General features: G+C 37.5%; 1 protein-coding gene across 10 annotated transcripts in view; it reads right to left on the bottom strand.

The window, feature by feature from the left end:
* The window catches only part of KIAA0825 (KIAA0825 ortholog), a 229,148-nt gene that overhangs the window by 181,700 nt on the left and 30,036 nt on the right, over positions 1 to 17,412 (bottom strand). For 9 of the 10 annotated variants that reach the window (XM_048930558.1, XM_048930559.1, XM_048930562.1 and 6 more), the window contains one exon: positions 7,398 to 7,566. In XM_048930558.1, the coding sequence (XP_048786515.1) occupies positions 7,398 to 7,566 (169 nt within the window). Of the gene's footprint in view, positions 1 to 7,397; positions 7,567 to 17,412 lie in introns of those variants that run through there. The other variant, XM_048930565.1, reaches the window with a different exon arrangement.

Below are 17,412 nucleotides of genomic sequence, written 5' to 3'. Positions count from 1 at the left end.
TTCTCCCTCCTATGTACTTTATCCTAGCTATCTGACTGTATAGATGGACAAAACAACTTTCAGTGACCTTCCACCCTCAGAACTAATGAATTAGTTAATTCTATTTGCAGAAAGTTATTAGTTTTATTTCCTCTCTCATTCTGAAAAGGAGAGAAATAAATAATATTGGAGTATGGTACTACTGTAATAATTTTGAAATATAAAATATTCACTTTAACCATTTATTAATAAAATTTTAAAATTAATATTAAAAAAGACAAAATTTAGGACAAAAATCTCAGTGTTACTTTTGGATTTTTTATTAATCTTTTCAGTCACAAGAATTTTTCAGCATTGGAACTTCTTTTTTTTTCTGATGATTGAAAACTGTTGAACTCCCAGGGGAAAAAACAATAGTAAAACATTCAAATGAACATCTAGCAATTTTAGAGAAATGTGAAAAGCTCTCTTTTGAGCCCAGGAAATCTGTGCTAACAGTACACAGGATAAGGCTTGCACTTCACTATCTAATCTAGGCTAGTTCCAGTTATGTTAGTACATATATCCAATATTACAAAGATTTTCTTTTTAAAAATGCCATTATTTTAGGCGAAGTTATTTCAGTGAAGATGTGTTCATATACATACTCAGCTTCTAATTATTTTGAACTACAAAATAACAAATAAAATGTTGGAATTTCACATAATAGAATACTCTTAGTCTTTATGAAGAATCTCTTAGTGTTTCCATGAGTTTACAAATTCTTGAGAATATCACACTAATAAAAAACCTAAATACAGCTAATTAGCCACTGCATATATGGAACTTGGCATCATTTTTATAATATTGTTCCAGCAGCTTAAAAGTTAAACGAAATTCCTAACAAAACACACATACGGGAAGGGGTGTAAGAACAAATAGAAATACTGTCCTGAGGCAAAAGGAAGGCTAATCTTAGAAGATATATTGTATGATGTTACTTAATTTGTCACTTGCAAGCTTTTATTTAAGTTAACTGAGTAATTAATTCAATGGGTGGAAATACTCAGTTAAGAAAGGTCAAACTGTAATAATCTCATTAATGCTGAATACTACTGCAAACAGTTTAATGCATGTGTTTATGGACCTAAGGGTTATCTACTGTGAGTCTAACTCCTTACAGAAGGACTACTTATGCTAATATATACACACTTTTCATCCGTAGTCCCATCTACACAACAGGCTGGATTATCTGAGAAAGTAAGAGCCTGGAAATAGAAATGTCCCAAATCCCAAGCTGCACTGTTTTTCTTGTGATAGTCTGTGTAACATTAATGTTTCAAAGTTTCTCACACTTCACTCTCTGTTTATCAGCCTACCAGTTTAACTGACCTCTACAGCCCACAGCCAGACTAACATGAAGTCTGTAGAGTCTTGGGAAGCTGAAGAACTAGAAAGCAAATTTTGTGTATGATGTAGCCAAGGTATTCCAGAGATGGAGACATTTTGGAATTTCCCAAACAAATGCCACCACCTGGTGTTTCGGTGAATGGCTTGAACAGACCAGAAGGTGAACGCAGGGAGTGGACACAGGTATATAAGCCACCATTGTCATCACCTTTCCTAAGGGTGTTAAGTAAGGATCTAACTAGACTAAGAGGAGTAACAAAAAACTTTGCAAGTCAGCATGAGATTCTCTCATTTTGTCTAGATCAGGTATGACAAGTAGCAGTCCAACACTCTTGAGCAGGGTGATTATTAACAGCAACATTCAAACTGATCACCTGTGTCAGAAAGGAACTAAATCATTTCTTCAACACGTGAACATTAAAGACCTAGTATTTCTAGAACTCCATGATTTGAAAAATCTTAAATGATCTGTGGCTACAAATAATGAATTCAGTGGATTTTAAGTGATTGATAGATCAACAGCCAGTTTCATGAGTCAAAATAAACAAAGTGATTTGACGAAGTTTAAGCTTTAGCCAGAAGAAATCCCAAACGAAAAAATACTGCACTGCTTGTAACTAGATTTCCTCTACCAATACAGAGAATCTCTGCCTAGAGATACTGCAATCCTACAATGGAACCATGACAAAGAAGCAAACCAGAATAATTCACTGGATAAGTGTCATGGTTTTACGTTTTTTGGTTTTTGGTATTCCACATCATAACATCGTGCAGTGCACTGGGAGTTAAACTGTTAACGCTCCAATTCTGGGTACCTATCCCTATACACTTATGGAAGTCATTCATTTTCTGGTAGTTCATTGTATGGTGGGGCCTCTTGAGCTTGCAATACCTCTTCTCCTGGTGATGTTCCAAACTTTTTACCTTCAGGCCAGTCCATGATGACCTCTAGGATTCCTGGACAGCTGAGGTTCCCCATCCGTGCTCGTTGTGTAATCAGTGCAATACACTTGCTCCAAGTGGCATCAGTAGCATGATGGGTGGAGGAAACCTTTCCTTTAAACATCCAGTTCAGCACTGGCAGTCGAGGTGCCAGAAGAAGCTGTGTTTCAGTACCGACTACTTCAGAAGCAGCCCGAACCCCCTCGTACGTGGCTAAGATCTCTTTCTCAGTTGGAGTGTAGCCCTCTTCCGACCCCCTGTACACTCAACTCGAGAATCCCAGGGGTCAGCCTCGGGTCTCTCCTAAGGCTCTTTGCCACAAACTCCAAGTGGGATCTTTCTCTCCAGCAGCAGTGTAGAGGATGTTCTTCACATCTTGTCCCGTCCATAATGGCCCTACGGCCAAGGTAAGAGCTATCTCCTGTTTAACCTGTTCAAAAGCCTGCTGCTGCTCAGGGCCCCAGGTAAACTCATTCTTCATCCGTGTCACCTGATAAAGGGGGCTTACAATGAGGCTATGGCTTGGAACATGCATTCTTCAAAAGCCCACTGCACTCAGAAAAGACTGCATCTCTTTCTTATTAGTGAGTGGAGACATAGCAGTGATTTTGTCAATCACATCTACTGGAATGTGACAATGGCCATCTTGCCACTTTATACCTAGGAACTAAATCTCCTGGGCAGGTCCTTTCACTTTGCTTTCCTTAATAAGAAAAATCAGCATGCAGAAGAATTTGGATTATTCGCTCTCCTTTCGTGAAGACTTCTTCTGCTGTACCGCCCCACACAACGGTTTCATCAATGTACTGCAAGTGCCCAGGAGCACTGCCTTGTTCCAATACAGTCTGGATCAACCCATGGCAAATGGTTGGGCTGTGTTGTCCCTGAGGCAAATGGTTCCAAGTATACTGAACGCCCCTCCAGGTGAAAGCAAACTGTGGCTTACATTCTGTGGCCAAAGGAACGGAAAAGAAGATGTTACCAATGTCAATGGTGGCATACTCTTTGGCTGCTTTTGACTGCAGTTCATACTGGAGTTCTAACATGTCCAGCACAGCAGCACTCAGTGGGGGTATGACTCCATTCAGGCCATGATAGTCTACCATCAACCTCCATTCCCCACTGGCTTTACAGACTAGCCATAACGGGCTGTTAAAAGGTGAGTGAGTTTTGCTGATCACTCCCTGACTCTCTAGTTGATGAATCAACTTATGAATGGGGAGCAAGGAATCCCTGTTGGTGCAGTACTGCCGTCTGTGCACCGTTTTTGTAGCAATCGGTACCTGTTGCTATTTTACTCATTGCAACCCCACAACAGATTGATCTTCTGACAGGCCAGGCAAAACAGACAGCTGCTTAACGTTGTCTGTGTCTACAGCAGCTATTCCAAAGGCCTATCCATATCACTTAGGATCCTTAAATGCCCCCTTCTGAGGTAATCAATACCTAGTATACATGGAGCCCCTGGGCCCGTCAAAATAGGATGTTTTTGCCAGTCCTTACCAGCGAGGCTTATCTCAGCCTCCAACACAGTCAACTCTTGAGAGCCCCCGGTCACTCCAGAAATAAGGATTGATTCTGTCCCTGCATGACTCGAGGGCATCAGAGTGCACTGTGTGCGCCAGTATCCACTAGTGCCTTATATTTCTGTGGTTCTGATGTGCCAAGCCATCGAAGCCACACAGTCCAATAAACTATATTATCCCTTTTCTCCCTGACTGAGAGAGGGGCCCCTCTATTCATTACCTGTGGTAACTGGAGCAAGCGCACTGGTGATTGATCTGTTTTGTAATTCTCTCACCCGTTCTTGTAGTACAGGAGTAGCTTGTTCATGACACTTCCTTGTGTCTTCTCCATGGTCACATAGGTAATGCCACAAGGCAAACTGCAATGCAGTATTCCTTACTGGAGCCGGAAAGCATTTGCCTTTAACAGCTGAGATTTTTGATGGTGCATGTGAGAAGGAGGGTTCATCATCTTTAATTAGTTGGATTTGCATTAGTTTGATCAGCTGCTTCATTAGACTCTTTTAATTATCCTGATCTTCATCAAGCATTTCTGATACTACTACAGGTTTATCATGATTAATTAGTAGAGACCTTTGCTCTTACATTTCTCTCTTTCTCTCATTCAGTTGGTCCGTTATGTGTGAGACAGCGGAAATGGAAGTGTGGGTTGGGAGTAGTTGTTCATAGTTTTGGAGCGTAAGAATCAATTCAAAACCTAAGAGTCTTCTCTGTTGGTCTTGGTATCTGTCTAACATTGCTGTTAGTGTACTGGTGTATCTTTCTGGTGCTGTTGTTGGGATTTTCCACCATATATCAGGCGTCGTCCTCACTTTCTCAGGGTTGTGGTCTTGGCGTGGGTGGTTAGGAACAAAGTTAGGGTCACAACATTTCCACCATGGCTATTTCCCTCAAATACTGGATACCCTTTTCAACTGTATCCCACCTTTTCATCACAGGCTTCAAGCCGTCTTTGAAGGGATGCCATTCCTTCTCGGCTATTAACACTTGTTCCCAGAGGGTGGCAGCCGCATCCAAATATCTACTAATCCTTCTGTCAATAGCTGGATCTCTCACAATGGTGCCTAGTCGGTGAGCTTCATTACCATCTAGAGACAAGCTACTGGCCCCGCTGTCCCAGCAGCGAAGCAATCGGGAAACGACAGTTTCATTCGGGCACCGTGTAAACTCCTTTCTTGAGCCTTGGATTTCAGTCATCTTCAGATGCCAACGAGTAGTAATAGAGACTTCCTCTTCATCACCCTTTTCTGCATATCTCTTAGTTTTTCCTTTTGCCTTTCCTGATGATGGTGATTCTGAGGAGGGCCCCTCACCTGGATCACCCTCCACCTCCTCCTCCACTTCTTCTTTTTTCCATTCTAGATGCAAGGACACTCATTTCCATTTCTTGTTTTCCAAAGGGGCAACTGATATTGTTACTGGTGTCTCCTGTAATTGATCAGATTTGACTTGGAGATTTTCCCCTTTGGCTTGAACCTCAGCTCGGAAACTCTCTCTCTCCAGAAGAGCATTATACAGGGCGCGGTAAACAGAAGCCAAACCACAAATAAGTTGTACCTCCTTGGATTTATGTAAGCCACATCGTCCCTGACTCAAATACTGGCTTAGTTTCTTGGGATCCCACGGGTGTTCAAGAATGAAATCCCATGACACTGTGGGTCCCCATGCTTCTGAAATTTTTCCTAAACCTCTCCATATTTCCTGCCAGTCAGCATTCTCTGGTTTTAGAAGAGACTCCTTCCACATATCATGAATGCATTGGAATACATTCAGGGAGACTGATAACATACATGCACATCAAAATGAGCATTAATTCGACATTCAAAAAACATGTGACAAACTGATAAGAAATCCTGGAAACCTGTGTGAACATTGTGTTGTTTCTAAAATTAGCCACTCCATTTGGGATGTAGTTGTTTGAAAAATTAGCCATTCCATCTGGAATGTAAACATCAAAATTCCAATCATACCACATCGCATATAAGTACTGTGCAGATGTCTCCATCAGTGCCCTTGTTTGGTTATATATGATCACAATTGCACAACAACTAATCATGACATTGACAATTGGCCAATAAGTTGCAAGTAAAATAATGGCTTTTAATCCCTTACACACTGCCCCCACGATAAAGAGTGGGTTCATCGCTGGTAGCTACTAAAAAGGGGTTAAGGGGGACGAGAAAAAAAAAAAAAAGGAAAAAGCACTGTCCAGACTAAGCAATTCTCAGAATTTACAAATATCCCAGAATGCTGGCAGTACGCTTGAGCTTTCAAGGTCAAGTTTTTCAGCACAGAAACCTGAACTACTGATAATGTTTCCTCACGAAGCTCTCTGAGAGCAGAGAGAGTAATTGATTCTAAAAGCTAAAAAGCAGCTAATGCCTGCATTCTCCACCAAAAACTGTCACGGAGTTAACTAGATCAATCTATGCCCATGACAGGGGGGCAGTAGGCCCCCCCCACGGCCCCACAAAATGAGAAAGGAAAGGGAAAAGGGATAGGGAGATGGGAGCTGGGCTCAAGGAAGGAAAAAAACAGTGGCAATGACCTATGGAGGAAAACTTATTTTACTAACTGTGTTATCGGAATGCAAGATAACACAATATAATACAATATAATTGAAATTGAGACTAATAAATCAAATAAGATAGGAGAGAGAGAGTTCCTGAGACCAAGTCAAACCTGAAAAGCTTGGAACGGCTACGAAAGCACCCTCCAGCACCCACTGCCAGGCAGTAAGAGACTGCCCCACATGGAAGGGCCAGACCCCATGACTTCCATAAGTCATGTTATAGGGATAGGTAACTGGAATTGGAGTATTAACACTTTAACTGCCAGTGCACTACATGATGTTATGATGTGGAATACTGAAAACCAAAAAACATAAAACCATGACAATAAGGTTTAGATTTATTTGGACACCTGTATATATGCATATATGTATATATCACACACACGTGGTTAACACACAAAATTGCAGTCTGCCATTTACTTAGTAATCACCCTTCACTTGTCAATTAAATTTTCAAAATTCCTCATCTATATTCTATGATTAACTTTGCATATAAAGTTTGGATAACTTTCCATAATCGTAATTTTTTTTCCCTGAAGTGAAATGGAATTTCTAGATAAGTTCAGTTGCACCTACTGGAAAAATGGGTATAGCTTCTGCATTTCAAATTAGTAAAAGTAGGTAGAAAGGTAATGGTTGAATAATATGTAAAGGACAACTATCAGAAGGATAACATTCATATTGATACATGTGAAGAACAAGCCATAACATGCCTACAGTAACTTCATATGTTTTTATCTACATGTTTTCATCTACATGGGTTTACAAAACAGGCCTAGCAGTGCCCAACATGTGGAATAATCGGTAAAAATATTTTGCCCCAAATCTGTGCAGTTAGGACATAATCAGAAGGAAACATAAGCAAATGGTACTAAACTTCATAGAAAAATTTCTGAACTATACTCACCATAGTGAGAGACAAGAAAGAAACAACTCAAACTATAACCAATTGTCCCAAAAATTACACTACTCAGTAAAGTTTTTTTTACCAGAGTCCTAAGGAACTCCATCAGTTCTCCATGCGGTGTAGATGAAGGACGGAGAGAAACAAAATTGCAGTTGTTTAACCACTGAAGGCAGTCATTTGTGCTTTGTAGTATTTCATCAGTACATATTTCATTTACTTCTGATCTCAGATCTTTAAGACATTGTTCCATGCTAGAAAAAAAATAAAAACATAAAAAAAATTGAAAATAAAAGTGTTCTATATATTCCATATCTCAAAAGGAACAACTATTTCCAATTAACGTGTAACACTAGTCCTTCTTAACAAATTACTCCCATAAAATGAAGCTTGAAATTTCAGCATTAACCTTAAAATACATATGTGAAAAAGTTCTCAAGTAATCTTGTACTTTCTAGTGAAGAAATTGGTGAATAAGATATTGCTTAATTTGACATCTGCTCCTTGGTGCTCAATTAGCTAAAGAAACAAATATAAACTGAATCAGCTACCATATACAAAGCTGAATGTTTGATTCTAGCAATCAGTGGTTCTTTTACAGCACATAAGATACATTAACAACTTCATAAAGACCAACTGACACATCACAGCAAATGCTGAAAAGAATTTTAGAGTCACTTCTGCTGAGAAATCAGATCTCTTTTACTTGCTGTTATTAGAACAATTTGAAGGAAACAGTTTGTTTTCAAGTAGCTGATCCACACCCTAAGATTCCTGTCTGTGAATTGATGTGTGGTTGATACAGTAATTACTGTGATTCCAGTTGTAAAAATCACAAGCCTTATATCTGAAAAGATTTCCTTATTATTGTTATGGGCACCTACACAGAAAGAATAAAACAGAAAAATCTAGAAACAATCACATTCTACATCATTTCCTACCAAAATACCTTTTCATTCTTTAAGATCTACTTTTCTTAATAGTAATACTTAATGTTTATTACCATTTCCATTAGAAAAAATGGTACTTCCTAGATCCATGCAGTCCTATGTTTAAAACAAACAGTACCAACACTTAAGACAGAATTTTGGTTTACTGCAATGAAAAACAATTCTTACTACAATTTTATTTGATTTTGGAGTATAGTACTTATTCATATTCTTAGAGCTGATAAAAGATATAGGAGCTGATGCAAATTAAAATTCATTTATTTATACTACCAAAGTAGTAGAAATACTACCACTAGTAAGCACTCAGATGTTTACAAATACTTTACTGCCTAATACTTCTAATCATGTTGCTTCCTATTTTCATGACATCAGCCAAACAAGAAGGCATACTGTACTGTCACTTGCCCTTTTGCTTTATATAGATAAAATATGCTTGTTCTTCTCCATATGCTCTCTTAATACTTTTATTAAATTAAAAAAGAGAAGATGAAGACGAGAAAAGGAAGATGGGAGAAGAGTAAAGATATGAAATTGAGAAACAAATCAAAGTGAATAAATAGGGACTAAAACACTAGCTTAGAGACCTTTACTTTTTGAAAACAAACGCAATACAACTAATACATATTCTTCAATTAGTAACCTGGAGTAAAGTATCGACATTTTCTTCACAATAATTTATCTGGATAGGAAGTTTCATTTTCTATACATTTATAAAAAATAAGATTCACTGTAAATATGAATAAAGAAAAAACCTCAAACGCTAATAACCCATATGAATTTGTAACAAGAGATGAAAAGTCACTTTGCTTATCACACACTGATGGCTCCAAAAGTAATGCCTCCTATTTATTCCTACTGAAACTATAACATGTACAAAGAGAACAGTAACAGTGTTTGACAGAGGAAATTCTAAGCTACAAAACACTCTTTTTTAACAGTCACCACCATTAGCTGTGCATTTTCATCAGCAATGAACAAGAGCCTGCATGTGTGCTCATAAAAATCTGCACCAATGGAGGTCATCCATGGTTATTATCATTACTGCTGAAGCACACCACCCTTGGTCTCACTATGCTCATACCTACTGTTGGGTATCCATAACTGCTCCACAAGCATCAGTGAATGTCAGTGTGGGTATCAATTTTCCTCATGGAGGAACTCAATGACACACTTTTGATTCATCCACACTTCCATGTCAGACGCCATTCTGGCAAAGCACTCGTCTGCTGCCATCTGTCACAGGGCAACAAAATGTAATAGGATACTGGTGTGAAGGTTCAACCTCTACTGCCATACCACCAATATCCGCCTCTGATGTTGTGGGCCAACATAATGGAATAGGGAGCATTACTTTTGGAGCAGCCCTCATATTTTGTCATTTGATAGCACACTGTTTTCAGTATGTGGAAGAAGTATTTGTTTGATTTGTCTACTAGATTTTCTCCTTTATTGAGTGATTTACATTTGATTTTTTTTTTACAGATATTATACAGTGTATCCTAATTTCCCAATAGTTGCCACATTCTGATCAGCATCAAAAAAATAAATCACTATCATCCTTACTTTTGGGAACTGATTGTTAGTTTGAATTGTCATTTTTGAAAATCAGTGTAAAACAGTAAGAAAATGATCACATCAAATTATGTTCTGAGATAAACAGTAGACTGTTTTCCTTTTATGTGCAAGTTGCATAAAACAAATACGATACAATAATATATAGCAGTAGATACTGTGAACAAGCTGAGTAGATAAAATGCACTGATGGTACATACAGAATGCAATGACAATCGTAAGTACTCAAGTGCAGAATTATTAACATTTTGAAAGGGAAAAAAAGAAGTACATGTAAAGTTTCCAAAGCAATGAAAGCTGTACAACTTCTAAAAACCATTTCATCAAAATAAGCAGGACATTCAGAACAGCTTATTTTCACACATTTAATTGTATTCACTATGAATTATGGTTATAACTGTTGTATTCATAAAGATAAGACAAATGAAAGCTTATCTACTTCACTGAGATGAAGACATCGCACTTTACAGCTGCATTAGCTTCAGAAACCAAATTCTGTAAATAAAGAGATGGTAATATACATTAACATTTATAAATACTTGGGTGGCCTATAGAACACCCTCCATAACACTGAAGTGAAAATCTTTTTGAGATTTCTCTGAGATTTTGACATGATTTCATGTCAAAATGAAGTGGACTGAAACAAGTACCTTCTCATAAGGACTTTATCGGGGCACTATCAGGACAAATCACTTCCACACAATCTTTCTCTGCAAGTGACCTTGTCAGGTTCCTGATAGAACAGTCCAGGCACGAGGATTAAAGTTGATAAAAGACTGGCATTTATCTTTTTCAACTAGTGAAACATGCTCCCAGGACTACAAAGCATACACCTTGACTATGAGACACAAACAAAGGCTTTTTATTGTGCCATACTGAAATGTCTCATCCACACCCAACAGAGAGTGGCAACATGCACTGTAAAGGGCACTACTGTTGTTGGTCTCTGCAATGTTCTTTAATTAGGAACCAATATTTACATTTGTCTTTGAGAAACTGTGGACTATGAAAAGGCTACAGTCTTCACAAAGCCAGACATCTTAGCAGTTTTTCTTAAGACTGATAAGGGGATTATGTGGATAAATTTCATTGAACCCTGTGGTACTAACCACGATAATTCTAATCATTTTGTTTAATCCTTCTATCTCAATAAATAGGCTGTTTGTACTAAAACTGTTTTCCATTGAGTAAAAATATTTTCATACAGTTTACTTACACCATACTGTAGCTGAACATGATCTCAAAAATATTGGTATTTCTCACTTTTAAGATTTTTGTCAAAATATAGTATTACATGAACATGATTAATTTTGTATACTTACTCCTTTAAAGCAATTAAATTATTAAATATTTAGGAATTTGGATACTTTTGAAAAAAAATACAGGTTTTATATATTATATGAGTTTAAAGCAATTAAAGCAGAAGGCTTCCTCCAAATAGGATTAAAATTATCCTCACTGTACAAGACAGTATCTAAAGCTTTCTGATTTATTGCCAGTGTAGAAAATGAGTCTATTTTCAAAATTTGTTGAAGTTTTTTAAAAAATAAAATACATATTATCTTGATGACAAAAATGTGTTTAATGCACATTATATATTATATTCTTAAAATTACAGTTGTAAGAAGGGTACATTCAATTTTTTTTTCCAAATAATTCTTTTTCACTGAAAATTAACTAAAATTAACTTTGAATTAAAATTTAAATTTTAATCCAAATTTTATTTAAATAATCTCTGGGTTTAAAAAAAAAAACAGGCATAAGTCCAGATGAAATCAACTGATAATCAGTATGCAATGATAGGACCAGGAGTTATCTTCATATCATGTGTGGTCAATAGGAAAAATACAGCTATGTTTGTACTCATCCTTACTAGTATCAGGCAGACAAAATTTGGAATACAAAAGGGAAATCATTCTTTTTCCTGATTACTGTAGTTAACTATGTGTTTGCTCCATTTGTATTGTGTTGCTTGTTTTTCCAAAAGAGTTTTTCTGAAACACTTAAATCCAGAGATATGACAAGGCATTCAGTGAATGTTTTTAGATGTCTGAGTTCCAAAGTTAAGACATTACTGGGCCCAACCAGAAACTCTTTAATTTTGCTATTCAGAACCAGCTTATTGGCACAATACTAGAAAATCTGTGTATTGTCCAACAGAATTTCTGCATGTTTCTAACAATGGTCACTAGGAGATGCCAGAGGAAAAAAAAAAAGCATGGAAAAATGTTAATATTTTGCAGAATATTTTCATCATTTTTAGAAGTTTGTGACATACGGATTTAAATCAGATGGTGTCTTAGCTCTCAGATAATTTCTACTGCAAGAGTGTTTCCACTTGTCTCTGAAACTATTCAGCAATTCAAATAAAGAAGTAGCCACTGAAATACTGAGGAGTGGAAAAACTACGAGGAAAATTTAGCCTTTCTCTGTAGCAAAACAATCTGAAAGTTACACTCCTATGGATTTTTTTTTTTTTAATTGACTGATTTTTCAAGAAATCTTTAGTCCCACATGAAGAATAACTTGAGCCTCTGAGCGAGCGGTACATCAGTGCTTGCAGTTAGAATTATTTATTTACCATTCCAGAATCATGCAATCACAGAACCACAGAATGGCTTGGGTTGGAAGGGACCCAAAGGATCTTCAAGTTCCAACCCCTCTGCCAAGCACTAGATCATATAGTAGATCACACTGCCCAGGGCCTCATTCAATCTGGCCTTAAATGTCTCCAGGGATCCATAATATCTCTGGGCAACCTGCTCCTACACCTCACCACTTTCTCAATATAAGCCATCCACTGACACCCCCTCTCCTTTAGTTTAAAACCATTCCTTCTTGTCCTATCACTATCTACCCTTGTTAAAAGTTGATTTCTCTCTTGTTTATAAACTCCTTTTAAAGGCTGCAATGACGTCTTCCCACAGCCATCTCTCTTCCAGGCTGAACATGCCCAGATCCTTCAGCCTGTCTTCTAAGAGAGGTTCTCCAGCCCTCTGATCATCTTCTTTGCCCTCCTCTGGAACCTCTACAAAAGCTGCACATCATTCCTGTGTTGGGGAACCATGTTAAAAGATGTGGCAGAAGTCCAGGTAGTCAATGCATTCTCCAAAAGACCACTACACCCAGAAAAGACTGCGTCTCTTTCTAATTAGTGAGTGGAGACATGGCAGTGATTTTGTCAATCACATCCATTGGGATGTGACAACGTCCATCTTGCCACTTTACATCTCAGAACTGAATCTCCTGGGCAGGTCCTTTCACTTTGCTTTCCTTAATAAGAAAAATCAGCATGCAGAAGGATTATTTGTTCTCCTTCCTCAAAAACTTCCCTTGCTGTGTTGCCACACACAGTAATGTCATCAGTGTACTGTATGTGTCCAAGAGCACTGCCCTGTTCCAATACAGTCTGGATCAACCCATGGCAAATGGTTGGGCTGTGTTGTCCCTGAGGCAAATGGTTCCAAGTATACTGAACGCCCCTCCAGGTGAAAGCAAACTGTGGCTTACATTCTGTGGCCAAAGGAACGGAAAAGAAGATGTTACCAATGTCAATGGTGGCATACTCTTTGGCTGCTTTTGACTGCAGTTCATACTGGAGTTCTAACATGTCCAGCACAGCAGCACTCAATGGGGGTATGACTCCATTCAGGCCATGATAGTCTACCATCAACCTCCATTCCCCACTGGCTTTACAGACTGGCCATAACGGGCTGTTAAAAGGTGAGTGAGTTTTGCTGATCACTCCCTGACTCTCTAGTTGACAAATCAACTTGTGAATGGGGAGTAAGGAATCCCTGCACAGCCTTTTTGAGCATTAAAAGAGAAAAAATGATGGCATGCAGTCCCTTGAAAAGCAGTTGTACAAGAGAAAGCATTTTTTTTTCTCTTCAGAGAAGTAAAATAGCAGTGCTCAAAGTTTACAAATATCACAGAATATTGGCAGTCCACATGGACTTTTCAAAGTCAAGTTCTCAGCCCCTGCAAAAGAGATAAACTTTCCTAACAAAGCCCTCCGAGAGCAGAGAGAGATTTGCTCTAAAAGCTAAAAAGCAGGCGTTGAATGCATTCTCCACCAAGAATGTCAAGGTGTCTTCCCTTTGTAGAACAATGCAGTCAGTTTATCATAGAAGACCGCTAGATTATGCCAGTGAAAATGTGATTTCATTGAAATGGTTCTCCTTAATACAGCTCAGGGCTTTTTTCAGAGTCTAAATTCCAGTCTAAGCTAAGTTCTGTGTGGACCTCTGTCCACATTAGGAGTACTTCGTACTTTTCTGGAGTATCACACTGACATCGTTTGTAAGTGTTCATATTGCAGAGAAACAGTCTCAGTTTAAGAACTGCTAGGTGCTCCTGTTTATTAAGTCAATAAGAGTTTTTAGAAATAACCTAATCATGTGCAGAGACTGCTTGTGATATGACTGCAGCAACAAACTGGGGGACAAATCAGTCACAAACCAAGTGCTATAACGGAACATATTGAAATCTTACTATAATGAAACATCTTGAAGAACACAGTACCAATGAGGGCTGCAATCATCGTGCATCATTCTCCACTATCTAAGATTACTATCAGTGAGTTGAAGAATGATCTAATTCCTTTCAATTCCTAAAGAGCACTGTTTCAATTTACTTTATATAGCATATGGAACAGCCATAAAATGACATTGATATTGGTTAAATTTAAATTGCTAAGCTTCATATGCATGAGGATCTGTTGTTACCGTCGGTGTTTACATGTATTTTACTAAGAACAGGTAGGTTGCTTTTAAATTAATGAAATAATTCTTTCCATCAACTTCTGAAGACAGAAGCACTAACTTCATATTTCTTCGTTATTGTCATTTATATTTCTTGACAAGCCTGACTGCTAGTGATACAGAGTATTTCAAGTAAAATCAATAATATCAATTGGAAATCTGCTACAGAAGACCTGCTATATACTTTTGAGTAGTAAAAGAACGTCCAGAGAATCTTTTAGCAGTGTAATTTCAATAGGCATTTTCTTTGTTATAGTTTCTAGCAAGAAAGCTACCAAAATACTACGAAACAACTGCCTCAACTCAGTGATCAGGCACAAAGAAAACACAAGCTGAATAGAAATAAAATCACATTATCTTCTCAGTTCTATTATTCTTTTATAGCAATTAGTACCTGGCAGTGCTTAAATACGTACCATTTTGACAATTTTAGTAATTTTATTCTAGTGTCTAAAAAAGTACTAAATTTTCTATTAAACACTACATATGCACAGAGTGCTGGGGTTTTTCTCTCTGATAAACAATAGTATTTTTTGTCTAACCTTGGCTGTAGTTAGAAATTCTCAGAAATACTCAATGACTACTAGGGATTTTGGAGGGAGATCCCAAAACTTTTCTACTTCTTTTGAATAATAAGAAAGTGAAGGATAGCTTCTACCTGAAAACTTCAGAGAAGAAAAATGTTCTTCAAACGAAAAGGGGAAAGACAAGTCTTGCAGCACATCATAATTTAAAAACACATAAACCCATGTATACTACAATTCTGATACAGGAAAATATATCAGTGCTTAATACCTTGCCTGAAGTTACCATCTTTTTGTTGTGAAGTATCAGTGGTGAGAATTGTTTCTACGCACAGTAGCAAGATTGTAATCAACAACCAAAAGAACTGGAAAACATAATACTAACATTCTGATTGAGGCACTTTTCTAATAATTTTAAAGTCTGCAAGTTCAGGATCTTGTTAGTTGCTGAAGTGCTGATTACAATTTATATTATGGGGACAAGATGCAATGCTCTAAGTACTCACTAATCTTGACCTTACAGGAGTCTGTGATGAAAGACCATTGAAATCTCAGGTGACTGTTAATTACACAGTCAGGCTGAAGTTTATGGACTGAAGTCAAAACAAGCTTTTGTAAAAAGCCTCAGAAAGATATGGTCTGCACTGTATTGGGGAAATATAATTATTAGTAAATAAAATTGTTGAAATTGGAGTAATTGTTTTGTTGAAGAAGATGTGGAATACCTCACATTGACCTACAGCCTCACAGAATCTGCCCTGCTTCATCACCACTACAAAGCAGTCAGTCACATACCTAACTGAAAACTGTACACACACAAATCAACTGCTAGAAAGATTTCATGCCACAGTCATATTTAAAGTATGCATGGTAACTTTGGTTTAAACCCTGTACCTTATTTAATAAATTAACTGCTACAAACTCTTACGCATCTACGTTAGAAAACAAAAATCCAACAACTCACTTCTGAACACAAGGATTAAGTCAAAGCATACGCGAGGGAAAACGCTGAAGGCAAAAGGCAGTCCTAATGAGATTATGAATACAACTTCATGCTCGTAGTAATCTGATACGACCTCTGCAGGTAAAACAGGTCAGCAATGACAGTGCTTTTGAGAGTCCATATTCACCGGGTTTGGTAAAGTACCATAAAAATAAAGTTAACATTCAGGTGCAAAAAGAGTTCTGCTTTATAATAATGAATGCATGAACTGCTTACTTTCTTAAAAGTTAGAAATACAACCATTTCCCATACATGGCTTTTTTTCCCCTTTGTTATGGTGCCAAACAGAACTGGCACAATTCAAAAATACCAAAGTAATTCAAAGTGCTGAAAAGGAGATCTGATTTGTTGTGTCATACAATTTTATAAAAGCTATTCAGTTGGAAGGCAATAAATGAGCATTGAAGTGATTTATGCACTTTTGGATCACAATTTCTTGCACAATGTTTTATTTTTAAAAATATATATATGCTGTATACTATTATGTTTATTCTCAGTGGTATAATAAAATCATAAATCTATCTGATGAAAAATAGGCTGTATTCCAATTGTATCATTGTAGCACATAGAGCTGCTGTTATCATACCACTTATAAAGATCAATGGTAACTTGAAAATGATTTCATTCCATGCTACCTCTAATATATTAGCAATAAAAATACTCTTTTTAATTTAAAAGTCACATCAGCTGCTGTCCATCTTCTTTTAAACTCCTCTCCATTTCTGAAACTGACATATTACAGAAGCAAAATATCACCTGGTAACAACAGAGCTATGTTCTGATTTTCCTTGTACAAATTAGTTTAAAAACTAGCATAAGTGTCAGTTCAACAGAAATGCAAAGTTTTCACTCAGAGGATGGCAAGGCACTGGCACAGTATGCCAGAGAAGCCCTGGAGGTGTTCAAGGCCTGGCTGAATGAGGCTCTGGGCCCCGACCTGGTGGGCTGGAACTGAGTGGGCTTCAAGGTCCTTTCCAACCCAAGCCATTCTATAACACTGTGACTAACATTGCAAAAGGAACTATCAACCTTCTTAAAAATCAGAATATATTTTCACTTTGATGATGTTAAACATAACATATAGTGCTAATTGATATAAAATACTATTAAGGAAGAGCGGAGAGTGATGGTTTCTCAGCCAGTAGCACAAACCTAAGACATATGAAAAGAAACAGTAATAAGGCATGCCTTCCACAGAATCATCTTGATAATAATCACTCTAACTTTCAAGCTGGCAACAATGACAAAATCAGTGTTATATGCTAGTTGAAGAGCTGACAATATCTAG

Source organism: Lagopus muta, chromosome Z (assembly GCF_023343835.1).
Source record: "Lagopus muta isolate bLagMut1 chromosome Z, bLagMut1 primary, whole genome shotgun sequence".
NCBI lineage: Eukaryota > Metazoa > Chordata > Aves > Galliformes > Phasianidae > Lagopus > Lagopus muta.
This window is presented reverse-complemented; position numbering and strand designations above follow the sequence as displayed.